Source organism: Eretmochelys imbricata, chromosome 3, assembly GCF_965152235.1.
Source record: "Eretmochelys imbricata isolate rEreImb1 chromosome 3, rEreImb1.hap1, whole genome shotgun sequence".
NCBI classification, from domain to species: Eukaryota; Metazoa; Chordata; order Testudines; family Cheloniidae; genus Eretmochelys; species Eretmochelys imbricata.
Window position 1 is genome coordinate 120,504,276 of NC_135574.1, and position 20,922 is coordinate 120,525,197.

A 20,922-nucleotide genomic window follows, 5' to 3' on the forward strand; every position below is an offset into this window, starting at 1 on the left:
TTTGAGCATATGTGGTATGTTCATGGCAAATGGAGAAGTTAGATTAAAATATACAGTACTCTTCTGGAAGGTTGCAACATAGCATAGTTCTTAAAATTCAGAACCTTAACAGACAAGAACCCTAAAAAGAGAGGGAAAGCAGAATGTTTCCTAAGACAGAGTGGCACAACTCACCCCACCTTCCTGTAGGCTGGCTCATTGCAGACTGAGTGTTGCTAGATCCATATCACATTCTTCCCTACAATGCCCTCTACCTTGCAAGCAGATCTAGGAGAAACCCCTGAGAATCCAAAGTGATAGCTTATAATTTTAACACAGTTTTCAAAACACCACAGTATGTAGCAATTTTCCTCCGGACTCTCAAACTACTGCATAAGTGTTAATAAATTAGTAAATCCTCACAATTCCTCTGAGATAGGTAAGTATTATTGTAGCCATTTTACAGATGGGTAATAATAGCATATCTCCCAACATTCCGAGTGGTTAAAGTGGAACACGGCACCATTCAAGTTTGGCCTATCCGGCCCTCCATAGATGGAGACAGAGTCAAATTTGACTGGAATTGTGACCTAGCACACAGGGTCTCAATGCCACTCAGGTTTGGCTCATCTGCTCCTCCATAGATTGAGATGGAGGGGCAGTCGGGCCAAACCTGAGTAGCGCTACGACTCACGCACCAGTTTGCAGCACCACACAGTTTGGGGGCCCTCTCAAACAGGGAGCCTGTGCCAAACTGCCCTTGACGTCTGATTTGTGTCCATTGATTCTTTTACGTAGAGACTGTCCAGTTTGGCCAATGTACATGGCAGAGGGGCAGACGTCAAGAATTATAACATTCAAAAACTAGTCGGAGAACACTTCAATCTCTTTGGTCACTTGATTACAGACCTAAAAGTGGCAATTCTTCAACAAAAAAACTTCAGAAACAGACTCCGGTGAGAGACTTGGAATTAATTTGCAAACTGGATACAATTAACTTAGGCTTGAATAAAGACTGGGAGTGGATGGGTCATTACACAAAGTAAAACTATTTCCCCTTGTTTATTTCCCCTCCTACTATTCTTGTCAACTGCTGGAAATGGCCAACCTTGATTATCACTACAAAAGGTTCCTCCCCCCTACCCCCTGCTCTCCTGCTGGTAATAGCTCACCTTTCCTGATCACTCTTGTTACAGTCTGTATGGTAACACCCATTGTTTCATGTTCTCTGTGTATATAAAATCTCCCCACTGTATTTTCCATTGAATGCATCCAATGAAGTGAGCTGTAGCTCACGAAAGCTTATGCTCTAATAAATTTGTTAGTCTCTAAGGTGCCACAAGTACTCCTTTTCTTTTTACGGATACAGACTAACATGGCTGCTACTCTGAATTCCCTGGTAGGTACAGAATGAGAATGCAGCAGCCATGACTTGCAGGCCCCTCTCTGTAAACTACACATGCTCCCGCCCATTCACGTAATTGTTCACACATTCCAATAAACTCAGTGTGTGTTCTCTAAAGCTTGAGGTCATTCAGGTAACCGCACTCACTGTATTTATTTAAAAATGCAGTCAGCACCAGGACCGATGGTCGTGACAGATAAATACATCACTGCGGTCAGGTACCACTGCATTCCCTGGAGGCACCAATTTGTTTCCAGGCTTGTTAGATCACACAATGTGTGATTGCATAGGGCCGGATTCTGCCTCCCTGACTCACACCAAGTAGTCTCTAGTAGCTCCACTGATTTCATGAGTAAAGGTAATTTTTTTTATAAAAAATTGTTCCTCTTGTTTAGTTCCTCTCTCTCTCTCTCATTCATATACTCTTTATACTTAATCTTAAATGTTTTATAAGCATTATATGAGAGTATAAAACTCTAAGGTGAAATAAGGTTGTAGGTATATATAATTTTTTGGAGTGTGTACTATTTTTCAAGAATGTTAGAATTTAAAACAAACAAACAATAGAAATGGAGGAAATTCAAGGTTGAAGTTGCACTCAGATAGCCAATGCAGCTTTAACTCTGCCCCACAAAAGCAGTGGTGACTCTGTCATGTTCTCAGATTGCATTACAAAGAAAAGGCTAATGCTATTTTTACAGTTCTGCTTAGGGATATGTGTGTTCAGTTGGCTGATTGGTGAAGTAAGCAAAGTCGCTTAAGAAAGTGATGGGGAAATTGTTAACTTGATTTATGGACCAACCGGGAGATTGCTTGGACTTGTTTCTGTTGGTAAATATTAATATAACAAAATTACCCGTGTTTGTAATTTAGGCTATATTGGAAGAGGAGGAAAGGTACCATAATCCATTTCCACTGGTCTCTTGATGTATGACTTAACTATGTTTCTTATGTATTTTAAACTGGATTTAATAATGTAAGACACTTTAGTATAATATGCTATTTTAGTAATTTACTAAATTAACAGATTCTGAAATGAAGGAGCATCACCTATTAAACATCTAACTCTGGAAAAGGGAGCAGAACACAGGCCTGCAAATTCAGGCCCTGATCACGCAAGCTGATCCATGTGTAGTCGGACCCTTGCACCCACTGCAGGATGAGGTCTGTTGTCAGCATTGAGACAGCTCTTTTCATGTTTTTCTGAGAGTACACGTGACATTAGATAGCTACGGGAGATACTCAAAGGGAGAAAGAACAACATTAATAGAAGAAGGCAACAAACAAAATGGAATAGCATCTAGATGTGTAGGGCTCAAGCCAAACCCCGCTGAAATCAGTGGGAGTCCTTCCATTGTCTTAAGTGGGCTTTGGATCTGGCCCTAAGGGTGGGAGTGGAATGTTATTAACCTATCAGTAATTCACTCTGTTGTTCCTAAGTAATAATGCATGCATTGACCATATTTCTTCCTTGAGTTTGAAAATGTCCCTGTGCTACTGTTCTTAGTGCTCACTGGGCTCTTAAAAGAGAGTTTTCTGCCATTTTTGAACATGTCTGCAAATCCTGTCAATTTAAAAAATGTATTCTGGGTGCCAGGTAACCTTCTCTAAAGATTTATAATGACTGGTTTCACATAAAACAGACATTACTGTTGGCTACTGGTACACTGCTGAAAATTCTTGGCCCGGGCCCGTGAATTATGGCACACTTTCCATTGTGTTATGCAGACAACTAAAGAATTATATTCCCTATTTGCTACAGACAAGCAGAAGTGCAGACAAACTAGTTCTTTTGACATACTTGCACACAACAGACAAAGGGTTTATAGGGAACTTCCCTCGACCTTCTTAATGATTGATCAGGTTCCAAGAGAGGGACTGATACAGAATCCATATAAATCCATCAGAAAACTTCCATTGGCTTTAAGTGCAAGATCTGGCCCAGAATCCATGTAAGTAAATCTTAGAACATTGCTCTTTGAAGAGCAAGGAGAGGCTACCTACCTGTTTGGTCAAGCACCAGATCTTGCTCTCTTTGAAGTCAAATTGAATTTTGCCATTGATTTCAATGGGAGCTGGATTAAAGCTTTCTTTCTTATGGCCAGATTCTCATGCCCTTACTCATGTTCAGTAGTACCTTATACCACAAGCAGTCCCACTGATTGCAGGAAGCTAGTACCTAATTTAAGTAAGGCTTCAGGATGTTGCCCTTATTTGTGGGTGTAAATAGCACATTGTAGGCCTGGTACTCATCTCCTTTGCATCAGACAATGGCACAGAACTTAGAATCATAGAATATCAGGGTTGGAAGGGACCTCAGGAGGTCATCTAGTCCAACCCCCTGCTCAAAGCAGGACCAATCCCCAATTTTTGCCCCAGGTCCCTAAATGGCCCCCTCAAGGATTGAACTCACAACCCTCGGTTTAGCAGGCCAATGCTCAAACCACTGAGCTATCCCTCCCCCCTCACTTGTGAGAGTGAGAGAAGAATCCAGTCCAGTGAAGGCTTAGTCAAGGTATAGTACTCTCAGTGGGGCAATCGTAGAAATAAGCTACCAAAGTTAGTGGTTGGTCTGTCTCTGCAGGTGTATGTATCTAGTGCTGCTGTAGCAGCAGAGCAAAGGGGATAAAAATAAGCAGTGGTGAGGATAAATCTCAGAGGGCCACATCACCACTGTTTGAACTGGCACACCTTTTGCAGGAAATGGCTCTGCTCCTGCAACTATGGCTCTGATCCAGCTCTCACTGAAGTCAATGGAAATGCTTCCATTAACTCAATGGGACTTAGATCGTGCAGGCCCTAAACTGCTGCTTTTTTTTTTTTTTTTTTTTTAAATTTCCGTTCCATAAATATTTCACCAAGGTGATACAGTGAATTAAGCTTTGGTCTGAAAACAACTTTTCTTGGTATTTTATTTCCTGTATGCTGATGTGGCACTGGGCTCATTACAAAGGCTGAGGATAACAGAGTGGGTACGCACCAGGAGAGTTGTGGTCTAATTTGATCCATTTCCATGGGCTGGTGGGTCATTAAGGCGCTGTTTTCTTTTCTTTTCTTTTCTTTCCTTTTCTTGGAATAGCGGTAGTCTCCATCCCCCTTTTCTCTGGAATAGCAGATTGATGGCAAACTTTGAATTATACAGATTAATTAAAAGTTTTTATGTGCTTGACTTGGCTGGTCTACCTTCTCTTCTTTCAAATATACTCTACTTCATAATCTGTACGTTTCACATTGAATGCAATTTTAAAATGGCATATCAGAATTATACCAGTACTTAAAACAGATGTCTGAAATGAATTGCCTCTTGAGAACAGTAGAGAACCAAGTGAAAAATAATAAACACCACAAGACACATGCTAATGATGAGTTACCGTACTGTATTTGTTATTAACATTTATTATTTAGGAACTTACTTAATAGAAAAGACTGGGATATTTTCCCCCACAATTACTAGAGACAGTGATAGAGAGCCGCTGTCTGAACACAGGAGTGGGGCGTCAGTGGCTCCAGGCGTTCTAATCCTGGTTATGACTTTGAGGTTGAAATCCTGGCCCTATTGATGTCAGTGGGAGTTTTACCATTGACTTCTATGGAGCCAGCATCTCACCCTGACTCTCTGTGACTGTGGGTAAGTTACTTAACCTCTCTGCCCCTGTTCCCGAAGACATAAAATGGGATTATCTACAGGGTGTTGTAAAGACTGATCGGTTAATGTTGTAATGGGCTCTCCAAATGCTAAGTGTTTTAAAGTAAACATTTTCAATGGTGAGAGGAGGCCAAGCCAGTAGGCATTAAGATTGTGGATACTTTTAAAAGGGTTTTATCTCAGAATTGGAATTAACTTTAAAGCTAGCTGTAGAAGAATGAGAGATGAAACTTGGTGGGACTCTTCTCTTGTTTATTGATTCATTTTGCTGGGTTGGAACTACTGCATTTCTGTATCCTTCTGTTAGCTCTGAAGATCTAATCCACTTTAAGCCTTGTTCTATAGGCCCGGCCTTGCATCCACCTCCTTTCTAGCAGAAGAAGGTCATTCATGCCACTCTTTACAAGTTTGGGGGAGGAGCTTTTGCAATGTGGAAACACAATTCCCTACCCTGGCGCTGAGTCCTCTGAGCATCTGCAGCATAGGTAATAAGAGACTGGGACCAGTAGGTAAATCAGGTCTCGTGAATAGGAGTGCAGAACATTGCCACCTGGCAACCAGGCTGACCCAGATCCTTTTTTTTAAAGAAGTAGTAAATTCACACGAAGAGTGTTTTTTGTTTCTACAAGTACAGCTGAGCACACCTATGACTCCACTATTACAGCAGTAGAGTTTATATTTAAGAGAGGTTGGAATCCAGCTAGCACTTGTTGCATTAGTATCTGATTCAATAGAAATATCTTGACTGTTTGCGATCCCCTCATGGCCCGTGCCCTGTCATGGTAGTTGCAATTGGCTGGAATGCCCTTGTTCCCTTGTCTCTAGTGGGGAACTTAGTTGGGCAGGTTGCAGAACATTCTTGATGGGATTCTCCTCAGCTCTTGATTTTGATCCTTCTTGTAGGCCGCCAATGCATGAATTTGGCACCTTTTGAGTTGCGGTGCAAGTGGCACCTGTCCTGTCTAGTTATTAAACCAGGGGGCAATTGACTGCAGTTAGGAAGCAGAGAGAGGCTTGTTAAACCAACAGGGGATTTACTGTTGGAGGGTGGTGAGTGAATCAAGCAGTTTGGTATTAATGCCCATTTTATTTGGTTTTTCATATTAATTATTTTAACTTTTGCACAAGTGCCCTGATCCCATGTAATGGGGCACATAATCAATCAGTCAATCAACAGATCTTATTTGATAGCTGAAGATTTCTACTTTGGTGAACAAATTATCCATTATCTGTACAATATAGAATGCAATTTATTTGTTTTATTTTGCAAGCATAAAAATGACTCCAGTAATATTTCAGTTGTAAGCTGACATTTACAGTCCTTTCTGATGCGTGTTTTCAATCAGTGTGTTTATTATATGCTCATTATTACTAAATGACAGCAATTGATCTCTTCTGATTTTCTTACATTGCCCTTCCACACATGGCAGCGTACTTAGACATGCTGATTTAAAACATGTGTAGAAGGAGAGGTATTCCGAGAGCTCTCTATCTATTTTATGTCAATTATAGGACTATTTGCCACAAAACTCTTGCTAACTACCTGAAATCTTTGCAGCAGAATATCCAGTTTTCCAGCTGCACAGTAATACCACATGGAGGGAAAAGAGAAACATTCTTGCTGACTAAGGAAGGGAAAAGCAAACATTGAATAGCAATTGTCTCCTGTTGTGGTGCTAAATTGACAACTCCTGATATTTTTGTGTTATCTAACTATGACGGCTTGTTAAATTAATAGTATGTTTTGACTTGTAGGTTTTTTTCCCCTGTACAGCTAGAGTCAGTGCTTTGTTTTTCTGGGGCTAATCATTTTACTTTACTAGAAAACTGATGAGCTTCTCTGGAGAATGTGTGTGACTTGGCAAATAAGGCGTGCCCCCTTGTGTGGCCATTGGAAGACATTGTAGGCTGCCTTAGACCTTGTGCTCTGGAGGAAGCTCATTAAATAAAGCTTTATCCCAGACAAAAACTCTGGAGAAATCAAGGGGCATTTTGACTGAGTGGATAAGACCAGGGCCTGTCAGGCCTGAATTCTTGGGGCCAAGATACCCTTCAGCTTCCTGTATAGGCAGATAATGTGGGGTTTCCTTCTAAAAGAGTGTGTGAGGGAAATAGTCTGTATTGCTACTCCTGACTTAACCGTAATAAATACTTACATTTTTTAAATGGGCAGCTTCTTAGAAGATATCAGATGTCTGGATGCGTGCAGCTGCTTCAGCTTTGCCACATCAGTCGTGCCTAACTGCATGTCCAGAAAACGGTAGCAGTATTTAAAAGGCACAAAGGAAAGGAAAAAGGGGGTGGGGGAGGGAGAGACTCAATCCCCAGCTCTAGCAAGCAACTCACTTAGGGTAGCCACTAGCCCCAAAATTTTGAACTAAAAAAAATGGTATTGGGCATGAGCGGGGGTTCCTAATTATGACTCCTTCTGATTTAGGGCCTGATCCAAAGCAGACTGAAGTCAACGCCTCTTTCCACGGCTTTGTTGAAGGCCTGATTCAAAGCCCAGTGGGAGCCATGCAGCTGAAACCCCATACACCTCTAAAATGTAAGACTAGATTTCTGTGGCAGAGTAGTGAACACGGAAACATCTCAGGTGCAATAAAAATGGTGGGCTCTGGAGTTTTCACATTGCTCTGAAATGTTTTGTCTTTGGTAGTTCTAGGATCACTGTGGGAAGTCATTGGAGGGAGGGAGACTGACAGCAGAAAGCATTGGCAACCCTCCTCCACTCAAGGGCCCCTCAGAGTTCAGCAATGCCCCAAAAGGGGGCAGGGTCTTCATTCATTTCAGGCCAGCCAGGTTGGTGGGGTGCATTGGTTCAGCGCATGGAAGACCTAGCTGTGACTTAAAGCTCCTGCCCTTCCTTAGGGAGAATCCAGTCCTGAGAAGAGAGGTGTTGTTTGCATCTCTTTGCATCACTTTTAATGAATCTGGCTCCTAGTGTGTATTTCAGCGAACACCAGGCTGTCTTTTATTAGCTTTTCTTATTAATCTGCTCTCCAGAGCAGGGTGGATTTTTGCAAGTCCCAATTTGTGATGGATGATCCTCAAAATGATTCATTTTGTTGGATGTCCAAAAATTATTCCAGATTTGTTTTGTCTTTTCCCGTCCTTCATTTCCTGCCCTGCTCCTGTTCTTCTATTTGCTTCTGCCCAGCTCCACCACTTCCTTCTCCCTTCCTTCCTCTGAACCAGATTCTCCACCGGCTCTCCCTATTTCATCTCACCTTACTGTAAACATTTTCTGGTAAATTTCCCCTTCCTCTGTTTCAGCTTGTGGCCCTCCCTCTGCCAAACAGAATTTTTTCCTTCCCTGACCCGCCCTCCTCTCTTCATAACCCAAATTCTGCTGAGCTCTCAAGATGCTTTTTGTGGAATGCTGCCTACACCAGTAGTCCACAAAATCTAACCTGCGGTCTCATTAGCAGCTCCGGCAGTTACTGTTGTGCTAGGCTGGCTTTCAGATCTTGCTAGCTCAAGGGTTTCTCTGGCATCAGGGGCACACAATGTATTTTGGGTTCTTGGAATGTGTACACATTGAAATCTGTAACTGAATCAATAGCTGTGGTGGGATGGCTTGTTGGTTTTGGAGGCTGGGTGATTTTTAAAATATTGAATTCCTCTTCTCTCCTATCCCCAGATACAACTGAATAGCCAAGGTGAATTCAGGATGTCGCTCTAATAGTGAGCTGTGCAATAGCTTTGGTCCCAGGGAGTTACAGACCCCCACAAGACTCCAGCTTTAGTCCTGTCCTAGGGAGTCTAGCGTCTCATGACTGGGACTCATGTGCAACTCTGTCCTGAGGAGTTCTGGCCCTATGGAGCTGCAGAGCCGGCTAGCCTAGGGGAATCCAGCCTGCTCTCCATAAATAAGCAGGTTTAGCAGGATTGGTTCTCAGGGTTCCTAGCCTTGAGTGCAGATACAAAAGCCTGCTGGGCTGGCATCCATGATTATCTGAACCCCTGACTGCTCAAAAGTGTTTGGTGTCCTTGACATCTTGAGATAATTGGGGTTGAACTGTGGCAACAAGAAATGGGTTATTAGTAAAACAGGGCAGATAGGCAGTAATCCCTGGAACTAGTATGAGGAATATCTTTTTAAAACCTGCAATGTCCTATTTTTAAAATCTCAATGAATGTCCTTCATTTAACCTTTGAGCAGATAGACTTCTTTTTGCCTAAAGCTACATTTGTTTTAAATAGAATACTTTCCATATGGCTTTCTGGCTGTCTTGGTTTCTTTTGTACCCTTTGTCCCCTGGAACTCTTTATAGTAATTCCAGTTGGAAAGCTATGACACTAATTGGTGAAGAAAAAAGTGGTCCACTGTAGATTCACTTCCTGCCACACTCCGCCAAAGGTTTAATTAAACTCAAAGGTTTAATTACATTATTTAGCCAGTCTGAGCTTTTCTTAGTTGATTCAGTGAAGAAAAGCTTCAGCAATAACGTACATTTATTACAAAATAAAGGGGAAGAGGAGATTCCGGGCTTGAATTTGCTAGATTTATAGTTCTGTATGACAGAACTGTAAATTAGCACTGGATAGCATATGTGGTCTGTAAATAACTGACCTTTGAAAATGGGTTATATGGTAAAACCTGTATTAAGTGACTGCTCGAAGGAACAAAAAAAAAAGTGGTTGTTTGAGCAGGTAGCCTTTTAATGAAGGTGACTGAGAATGTTATTTGAAAAGGGGAAGGGAATCCCATAAATGAAATACTTATTTCATATAAAAATGGTTATTTTTTTATAGAACACTTAGGAGCAGATCCACTGCTATGCTCCGACTGGTTTACATTGTGCCAGCTACTCAAAGCAGCTGTAAAGCTGGCTTAATTTGCTCGTTAATCTGGGTTTATATCTGCTTTGGATTGAACGACTGGTGCAAAAAAGCCAGAATGTAGAGGTGAATCTGACCACACAAGTAAAAACACTTTAAAACTTTAACTTTATAAAATAATTGAACTATAAATACGTTATGAAAACAGATTAAAAATGTCATCTGTACACACATGGCTGAACCATTGACCCCATTGGTCAGTTACATAATAGTTAGGTCAAATCAAAAGGTGTTTCAGCATAAAAACTAAAAGTAATAGAACTCTGCAAAGTGCACAACGCCCCGTGCCCCCAAGCTGTGTCCGTCATGGAGCACGTGTTTTAAGGGCACTGAAATCTAAACCTTTACAGATGGTCTGCTAGGAGAGCTCTGTGACCAGGTCTAGGCAGTCTCTGATTGCACTGGAAAAGTGATCCCTTACAAGTGATGATTTAACTTTGGGAAATGATTGAGATACCGTAGGTGGTTGCTTAGGGCAGATGGTTGCTTAATAAAAATTGTCACAGTACTTACGTTTTCAGCACTACTGGCAGTACCTTATCATAAGAACATAGGAACGGCCATACTGGCTCAGACCAAAGGTCCATCTAGCCCAGTATCCTGTCTAGTGACAGTGGCCAGTGCCAGGTGCTTCAGAGGGAATGAACAGAACAGGTAATCATCAAGTGATCCATCCCCTGTTGCCCATTCCCAGCTTCTGGCAAACAGAGGCTTGGGGACACCATCCCTGCCCATCCTGGCTAATAGCTATTGATGGACCTATCCTCCATGAATTTATGTAGTTCTTTTTTGACCCTGTTATAGTCTTGGCCTTCACAACATCCTCTGGCAAAGAATTCCACAGGTTGACTGTGTGTTGTGTGAAGAAATACTTCCTTTTATTTGTTTTAAACCTGCTGCCTATTACCTGGTGACCCCTTGTTCTTGTGTCATGAGCAGGGGTAAATAACACTTCCTTGTTTACTTTCTCCACACCAGTCATGATTTTATAGACCTCTATCATATCCCCCATTAGTTGTCTCTTTTCCAGGCTGAAAGGTCCCAGTCTTATTAATCTCTCCTCATACGGAAGTCATTCCATACCCCTAATCATTTTTGTTGCCCTTTTCTGAACCTTTTCCATTCCAAGATATCTTTTTTGAGATGGGGTGACCACATCTGCACTCAGTATTCAAGGTGTGGGCTACCATGGATTTATACAGAGGCAATATGATATTGTCTGTCTTATTATCTATCCCTTTCTTAATGATTCCCAACATTCTGTTCGCTTTTTTGACTGCTGCTGCATATTATGTGGATGTTTTCAGAGAACTATCCACAATGACTCCACAATCTCTTTCTTGAGTGGTAACAGCTAATTTAGACCCCATCATTTTATATGTATAGTTGGGATTATGTTTTCCAAGGTGCCTTACTTTGCATTTATCAACATTGAATTTCATTTGCCATTTTGTTGCCCAGTCACCCAGTTTTGAGAGATCCTTTTGTAGCTCTTTGCAGTCTGCTTGGGATTTAACTATCTTGAGTAGTTTTGTATCATCTGCAAATTTTGCCGCCTCACTGTTTACCCCTTTTTCCAGATCGTTTATGAATATGTTGAGTAGGACTGGTCCAAGTACTGATCCCTGGGGGACACTACTATTTACTTTCTCCATTCTGAAAACTGACAGTTTATTCCTACCCTTTGTTTCCTATCTTTTAACCAGTTACCAATCCATGAGAGGACCTTCCGTCTTATTCCATGACAGCTTACTTTGCTAAAGAGCCTTTGGTGAGAGACCTTGTTAAAGGCTTTCTGAAAAATCTAAGTACACTATATCCACTGGATCCCCCTTACCCACATGCTTGTTGACCCCCTCAGAGAATTCTAGTAGATTGATGAGCCATGATTTTCCTTTAGAAAAACCATGTTGACTCTTCCCCCAACAAATTATGTAAATCAATGTGTCTGACAATTTTATTCTTTACTATAGTTTCAACCAGTTTGCCTGGTACTGAAGTGAGGCTTACCGGCCTGTAATTGCCGGGATCACCTCTGGAGTCCTTTTTAAAAATTGGCATCACATTAGCTATCTTCCAGTCATTTGATACAGAAGCTGATTTAAATGATAGGCTACAGACTACAGTTAGTTATCATTCATTACCAATAATAGTTGACCCTTGGATATGTGAGTAGCTCCTCTCAGAGGCCCTGATTCAGGAAAGCATTTAAGCATGGGCTTGAGTTTAAGCAGCAGCATTTAAGTCCTATTATTTCCAATGTGACTTAAGTACATGCTTAAAGTTAAGTATGTGCTTATGTACATCCCTGAATAGAGATATTTTCTTGAATTGGTGCCAAAAGTAGGCACGCTTAGTCCCTCCAACTGGGCATATTTGGATCCAGAGGGACAAATTCTCTTTGCTGTTGTCTCAACCCTGAGCTCAGTGGAGTTTTGCAGGTGTAACCGAGAGGAGAGTTGTGCCTATGGCCTAGAGTGAAAGCAAAATTAAGGCGAGAACTTGCTTTATCAGCAGTGTCTCTACTACATAGGGTCTAGTCTTTATTTATTGATTGATATATTTCAAATTTAGTTTTTGCATTGCAGTAGCATCAAGGGGTCCTAAGCAGCATCTAGGGTGACCAGATGTACTGATTTTATTGGGACAGTCCTGATATTTGGGGCTTTTTCTTATATAGGCTAGGCTCCTATTATCTTCCCCCCCCCCCCCACTCCCTGCCCCGTTTTTTCACACTTGCTATCTGTTCAGCCTATCAGTATCAGAATTAAAACTGGAGCCCCATGGTGCTGGTGCAATCACATCAGCTAAAATTTTAAATGTCTTTCTTTTTCTTTTCTTTTTTTTTTACTCTGCATCTTTCTAACTTTTAGCAAAATGCTAAAAGCCACAGGAACATGATGACCCGGAGCCCAGAACAGACAATCTAATCCTTTTCTGAAACTTTGTGTAGACAGTGGCACTTCCGTTAGAGCAACTTGATCTCACAGAGGAAATGTGCCATCTAATGAGCGTGCCTGCTCTCTTAATGGTGCTAGCAGGGATTAAAGTAAAGGGAAATGGGAGGGAATACAGATCCAGCTTCTCTCCCTGGCTTGGGTAAGTGATCCTCCTTCCTGGGTGGTGCAGTGAGAGAAGCAGTAGGGGGAGCTATCTACTTTGACCATTGCATACTTAGCATAATATCATGTATATTTAAAATGGGAACTGGCACCAAAAAAGAAGGTCATGCCATTGGAATGAGTGAATTAGTCGCTCAAGCAATAGTCCTATAAAAATGATTTCTTAAGAGGAAAGTTTCTGACTTATTAGAAATCTAAAATACAAATGACTTTTATAAAATACCAGTTGTGGTGTTATCTGCATGAGTGATCATATAAAGTAAGTTTGTAATTTTGAACTTTAGAAGTCAAGAGTTACGGCACATGCAAGAAAGCATGGTTAAGAAGCTGTAGGTGACCAGAACTACAACTGATGTGTACTGGAGAGCAGAAATTGCTTTCAGTGTACATAGTTTTCTATAGGAAAGTTATAAATAGTGTAATATTTCTGTACTGTATTTTATACTGACCTGCAATACTTGCCAGAAAATAATGTACTTATGTGCCTAAAGCTGTAGGGGGACGGGAGGGGAAGGGAAAAAATGAAACGAGATTTGTAAGACATCCAAGATTTCTGGCAGGAATACTTGCAATATGATATGTTTTCACTTTGGCTGTCTTACACCATTTTGTCTGAAGTGTCTGGGAAAAATGTATTGTGTTGTACTCCACTCTTGGAAAACATGTTTTTATTGGGGTTGGATTTATCACAAAATTAAAAAGAGCTATAAACAGACTTTGATGTTATTTTATGGCTAAACATGCAGACAGACAACAATTACTGTCATATATGACAAATGCATAATAGTAATATGGTGGTTTTGTGTGTTTGCTTGCTTGTTTTTTGAAGAGAAGGAAGTGCCAAACAAACCTTTGAGAGTGCGTCTCCGATCTCCAGGCAACAAGTTATCTGTCCGGTGGAAGCTACCCCAGGCTTCAGGCCTCAGGAGTCCACGTAGATCCCAAGGCTACCTCTTGGGTTATGGGGATAGCAGCCGAAAGATGAGTTATGTTCCTCTGCAAAAACGTGAACGAAGCCAGGAAGCTAAGAAACTAGGTAAGCCGAATTTCCATGCTCTGGGTCTAAGCTTAGTTGGTGCAAGGCTAGCCTTGGGCATCAGCCCATCAGTTTGGTTTCTGTTCCTTTTGTTGCATATGCAGTACTGCACTGTGATGTTCTTCTGTTCAGACGTACCTTACGGTGATAGACTCAGGGAGATCAATCTATTTAGCTTAACAAAGGGAAGGTTAAGGGGTGACTTGATCACAGTCTATAAGTACCTACAAGGTGATAATGGGCTCTTCAATCTAGCAGGCAAAGGTATAATGAGATCCAGTGGCTGGAAGATGAAGCTAGACGAATTCAGATTGGAAATGTGTATATTTTTAACAGTGCTCAAGGATCATAGATCATATGTTAACAGTTTAAATGACAATGCCAAACATGCTTATGCACATTATTAGTGCTTGATCCCGCACAATGTGGAATGTGCACATGTAAGCACAAGGTAAAAGATGAGGGCCAGGACAGAAAGTGCCGCAGAATCCAGGGCTGCATTAAAGAGAGCACTGCATGCATGTGGCCACCAAATTATTCCTGCCTAGTAGAAGTAAGGCCAAAGAAGGGAATGCATAGTTAAGTCTCTCCTTGGCATTCTGAGGGTCCCAGTTAAACCCATAGCTCCTCATTCTCTGCTCACATCCCTATACTCATCAGAGGAACTGGGTGGGTGCTCAGTGGGGATGAGACATATTTCCACCCATTGCAGGTGACTGTGCCAAGTGCCTAATGTTGCTGTGCCCACATATGCCAACACTAGAGCACAACACCTTGTGCTCCCGGCTGCACTTTGCCCAAGCACTTGAAGGATTGAGACCATTTGAGTCAATGGTGTAGGAGGAGGCTGTTAATTTCAGAGCTACTGTATTTTATATAGCGACAAATGAATCTATTAAGACATGCTAGGGGTGACCAGGTGACCGGAACACCCAGTCGAAAAGGGACCCTGGCGGCTCTGGTCAGCACTGCTAACTGGGCCATTAAAAGTCCAGTTGGCAGTGCTGCAGGGCTAAGGCAGGCTAGTCCCTATCTGTCCTGGCACCGTGCTGCACCCCAGAAGTGGCCAGCAGGTCTGGCTCCTAGGTGGGAGGACCATGGGGCCCCGCACGCTGCCCCTGCCCTGAGCATCAGCTCTGCACTCCAATTGGCTGGGAACCAGCCAATGGGAGCTGGGGGGTGGTGCCTGTGGGTGAGAGCAATGAGCGGAGCCTCCTGCTTCCCCCCACCCCGCCTAGACTTTGGACCTGCTGGCTGCTTCCGGGATGCATGCAACGCGGTGTGCCAGGACAGGCAGGCAGCCTGCCTTAGCCCCACTGTACCACTGACTGGGAACAGCACGAGGTAAGCCCATGCCCCAACCTCCTGCCCCAGCCCTGAGCCCCCCAAACCTGGAGCCCCCTCCTGCATCCCAAGCCCCTCATCCCAGCCACACCGCAGAGCCAGCACCCCCAGCCCAGAGCCCTCATTCCCTCCCATACCCCAAACCCCTGCCTCAGCCCGGAGCCCCCTCCTGCACTCCAAATCCCTTGGCCCCACCTCCCAGCCTGGAGCCCCCTCCTACACCCGAAACCCTTCATCCCCAGCCCCACCCCAGAGCCCGCACCCCCAGCTGGAGCCCTCTCCCACTCCTGCACTCCAACCCCCTGCCCCAGCCCAGTGAAAGTGAGCTAGGGTGGGGGAGACCGAGCCACTGAGGAAGGGGGAATGTAGTGAGTGGGGGACAGGGCCTCGGGGAAGATGCGGGTCAGGGAAGGGGCAGGGCTTGGGTGTTCTGTTTTGTGCAGTTAGAAAGTTGGCAACCCTCAGACATGCTTACTGACTTTCAACATGGGGCAAGTGATCCACACTGTAGCACAGAGCTGCTTAAACATCAAGGGATGAGTTTTAGGTCCAGATTCAGCAAGATTCTTAAGAATGTGTCTAACATTAAGCCTGTGAGTAACCCCACTGAAGTCAGGCTTAAAGTTAGGCAAGTACCTTGCTCAAGTACCTTGCTGAATCAAGACATTAATTAGCAGGTAATATTTATCATGGAAGGCAAGATCCTTCTTACTATACTGAGTCAACAAGGGAGTGGAGCAGGGCTGGCTGTGTGAAAGTTTCCTGAGTCATCCTGTTGTCATAGGCCAAATAATTCAGAGCGGGAAAGGAGTACACTTTGCAGCAAACTTTACTGCTTACTGCATCAGAGGACTCCAAGTTGCTAACACTAAACTAAACTGGCTCTTTATGAAGAGAACTATTTGCAGGGCTGTTGCAACTCTAGCTAGCATTCTAGCCATGTGCACACACACTAACTTGCTGATGCTTCCTCCAAACTCTTCGCTCCAGCAACCTGTGCTCCTCCATCCACGTTCCGTGCTAGTCACTCCTGCAGCCCAGCAAGCTAGCTTGGAACCCTGCAGAGCTGCTGCTGGGTGAGATATATGTGTGGGAGAAGCTCCCTGTGCTCTCTATCTCCATCACACATCAATATAACTAAGGGTAAATAGCGTCCTGCATTGTTCAGGGGCAATATCAACTGAAGCCACTGGGATTCTTTTCATTAACTCAGAGAGCACTGGATCAGGCAGTAAATACTATGAAATAATAATAATGAAAAATACTATGCAGTGTTTTAAACTGCAGCATTTGTCTTTCACTGCCTTTATTCTACAAGTCACTGCCATAGAGAGAGAGCGAGCGAGAGAGAGAGAGAGCAAATAACGTTTTTAAAGTAATTGGAAATTTTTCAGGAGAAAGTAAAAAACAAACAAACAAACTTTAGATTGTGGGATTTATGTAACACTATTTCATGTTATAGATAGTGTACCTGCCTCTAAAATGCCATCATATGCACCTATGCATATGAAAACCTCTAGATGTAAATGCCAACGATTTCCAAGTTACCTCTCAAGGAAACTGATTTTCCCTTCTCTAGAGAGAGAATTTTCCTAATAAAAATGTGACAAGCCGTCTGCTTGACAGTATTGAAACGTTGTTTACCACTGCTGTGGAAAAGATTATAGAAAAGTCTCTGTGCTTTTTCTCACATGCAGCATCTGAATCGGTTTATGTGGTTTCACTGCAGTCAAGGAATTCCCAAGGACGGAGTCAGCCAGTCTATAGTGCAGCTTTAACCAAGAGAAAGGTCTCAGGTATGTTGTTTTCATATTTGCAGACAAGTTGTGGAGCCATGTTTATAAAAAGTGAAATATATGCTGCTTTGTGACTATAGACTGGGAGAGAAGCTGTCTCTTACTAGATTTTTTTTGTACAGTACCAAACACTGGGGCACTGACCCTGACTGATGTCTCTGGTTGCTTCTGTAATTCACATAGTAAAAAATAACAGTAGAACAGATTTGTTCATAATGGACTCAATAGATTTGTGCCTAAAGGACTGCAGCCAGTGGCAAATCATAGACTCAGAGAATATCAGGGTTGGAAGGGACCTCAGGAGGTCATCTAGTCCAACCCCCTGCTCAAAGCAGGACCAATCTCCAAAGCTCCTAGTGACTATAAGAGAAAGAGGGGTGGGCCCATTGAGGATCCAGGCCCACATTTTCAGGCTTGAGTGCCTGAATGTAAGCATCTGTGTTAGTTCCCTGGTTTTCAGAGGGGCTAAGTATCTGTAGCTTTCCCTTCTTCCCTGGAAATGAGGTAGTGCACATCTGTGTACTGTAAGTGAGGTTAGAAACGAACTCATGGCATGAAGTCATTGACATGACTGAGCATTTTTCTCACCACATCATATTACAGTTAGAATATGCTGGGGTTGAAGAACATTTTAGATGTTTTAACTGGGTGATGAAATTAATCGTTCCTAAACTCGGCACTATGTTGTATTAGTGTCATGGCTCAGACTTTGGGGGGAGGGATAGCTCAGTGGTTTGAGAATTGGCCTGCTAAACCCAGGGTTGTGAGTTCAATCCTTGAGGGGGCCATTTAGGGATCTGGAGCAAAAATGGGGGGTTTGGTCCTGCTTTGAGCAAGGGGTTGAACTAGATGACCTCCTGAGGTCCCTTCCAACCCTGATATTCTATGATTCTCCTTGGAGGGTCACATCATCAATCTGTCATGCTAATTTTTTCCATTTTAAAATCACACCTGGTAGGGAAATTACATCTTTTTCATTTGTCATTCTGTATCGTGTTTCAAGATGATGCTTCCATGAAAGAGAGATGGCTGAAAATCCACTTTCTAATGGGAAAAAAAACCCTTCTTACTTCTTAAATAGTGGTTCTTAGGCTCGGAAAAACCCTGTTTTCCTGGGTAACCAAAATTTTGCTCTTGACAAGTAAAATATAATTACTTATTGTCTACCAGACAAGCCATTGTCTTACACTGGCACTAAGCATGTTAAGCATAACACACAGGTTTAGAGTTTCATCCAAAGCCTGTTGAAGGTAATGGAAGTTTTTCAATGGACTTCAATGGGCTTTGACTCAGGCCCTTGGTGAATGTTCCTCCCCAGAGGCTAGCCTCAACAACTGTAATACCCTTCTACTCACAGCGCAAGGAGTTCTCCTTCTGCTCAGAAGCAGGAGCTTGTACTTTTGGTGTTGAAGGGCCTGGGTTCAATCCCCATAGGCAAGTGTGGGGTGTGTGTATAGATGTGGCCATGGTTTGTTACTGACTGATTGGCGCATCATGCTGAGACTGAAAAGTGGTTCCCTGTGTCAGGTTTGTTGTTAATGAAACTGAACAGCACAGGAAAGCCAGATGTATCCTACATTGAACGTAAGGGAGAGTGCACAGTGCAAATGAGTAGGCCCAGTCTCTGAAATGCAGTGGGAAGTATAACTGCTACTCAATGGTATTTACAAGGAAACTGAGGCTGGTGGCCATCTTTCAGTTCTGACCTCAGGATGGCTGGTATTATAAAGGAAGTTCTGAACAGATTTACCTTCCTGTCCATAAGGGAGGAAAATGCTGATCAGCTGAGTTTTAAAAAAAAATAATACTCATTTTAGCTGCAAAGCGATACAGAGTGAGGCAGTGTTCTCTAGTGGATAGCGCACTGGGCCAGGAAACCTGGGTTCAGTTCCTACTCTGCTGCTGCCCTGCTGGGTGACATTGGGCAAATTATTTCTCCTGCACATGCCTCAGTTTCCTGATCTGTATAATAGTGGGTGATGATTCTGCTCTCCTTTGTAAAAACACTTGGAGATCTACTGATGAAAAGTGCTATATAAGAGCGAGATACTATCATATTGGATAATCATATTTTCATTTTGGATAACCAAATTTGAGATCTATCTGGTCCTTGGATAAGATATTTAAACAAACAAACACAACCAGCCTAGCTCATCAGAAATACCAGGGTAACAGTGAAGTGTTATTGAAAAAGTATGCCGTAAAATATGAAGGGGAAGTTCCAATTTTACAGCATTAACTTTTGTATTCGTGCTGATATTAATAAAGGACTAAATCCTGGTGCTTGCTCACAGCCCAAGTCACTCACTGGATTGCACACTTGGGATTTCTGTGAGGCCTGGCCTGGAGAGGAATCCTTTTCCTTCCCTCCTTGACTGAAGCCGCAGTAGAGCTGCTCTGTGGTAAATACTGCAACCTCAGGACTACACTAAGCCCTGGAGCTGGATCACTTCCCCCTTTGCAGAGTGACTGGGGCTCTGCATAGTCAAAGATTTACTGGCCTCAGCCCTCCTCAGGCCTGAACGATTTCCAAATTTTACCCTTCTGCAGAGCCCCGGGGGCGTGAACCTTGCACTTCATTTGTTCTGTGCCCTGGGAATATCTGGAGAATGATAGTTATTGTAATAACGGTAAGTATAGACCAGGGGTTCTCAAACTGGGGGTCTGGACCCCTCAGGGGGTGGTGAGGTTATTACATGGGGGGTCGCGAGCTGTCAATCTCCACCACAAACCCTGCTTTGCCTCCAGCATTTATAATGGTGTTAAATGTATAAAACTGTGTTTTTCATTTATAAGGGGGGGGGGGTCTCACTTTGCTATGTGAAAGGGGTCACCAGTACAAAAGTTTGAGAACCACTGACATAAGACTGTCCTGTTCACAAAGTGATGAGCAGAGCTGGTGAGAAATACTTTGATGGAACCATTTTCTGTCAGAAAATGAGCAGATCCATCCAAATCAGAATACTTTGAGGAATTACGTTGAGTTAGCTGAAATTTTGTCGTCATCCCCCCGTTAAAAAAAAAAGACGTTTTTGTAATGAAACATTTTGATTTATCATTTTTAAGTAACTTTTTAAATATTGTATATTCTATATTTAAAAATAAAAAAGTTGAAATTGAAATGAAACATTTCATTTTTGTAGAAAAAAACCACCCCTTTTGATTGATTCAAAACAATTTTTTTTAAATTTTCTTCACAGATCATTTCTGAATTTTCAGGTTTCCGTACAATTCACAATGAAACCAAATTTCAAAATCTTTCATGAAATAGACTTTCTATCCTCTGCACAGCCCTAGTGGTGCGTTTGCTGGGGGCCAGGAATGGGAGTATTTTAATAATTTGTCTGCTGTAAATAACTGGTTAGAATTGGCTAAATGCTTATAGAATTCTGGACAGCAGAACCATGCCTTATTCTTGTACAAAGACGTGTAGCAGGGAGAATCATATTGCGGTGGGGTTCTCCCTGTTCTCAGTGTATCCTGTGTCATCATCTGTGTTAGTCGTTTATCAGTATAGCATATTTACAGTAATGTTGTTGTGGCACAATTACTATTGCATTGAGATCGCCAAAGCTCTCATTACTGACTCACTGTGTTACTTTGTCATTTCAGAGGAGGATGAGCTAGAGGAGGCAAAAGACATAAGTGTTCGTGTTATGTCCTCTCAATCTGTGCTTGTTGCATGGACAGATCCCATATATGAAAAACCAAAGAAGGTTGACCCAGCTAGGTACTTTACTTTGTGGTGA

General features: G+C 42.6%; 1 protein-coding gene across 1 annotated transcript in view; it reads left to right on the forward strand.

Annotated features, from left to right (window-relative positions):
• The window catches only part of FNDC1 (fibronectin type III domain containing 1), a 139,259-nt gene that overhangs the window by 47,674 nt on the left and 70,663 nt on the right, over positions 1-20,922 (forward strand). Inside the window, exons 4-6 of the mRNA XM_077812162.1 lie at positions 13,827-14,033; positions 17,075-17,173; positions 20,786-20,903. Of these exons, the coding sequence (XP_077668288.1) occupies positions 13,827-14,033; positions 17,075-17,173; positions 20,786-20,903 (424 nt within the window). The remainder of the gene's footprint in view (positions 1-13,826; positions 14,034-17,074; positions 17,174-20,785; positions 20,904-20,922) is intronic.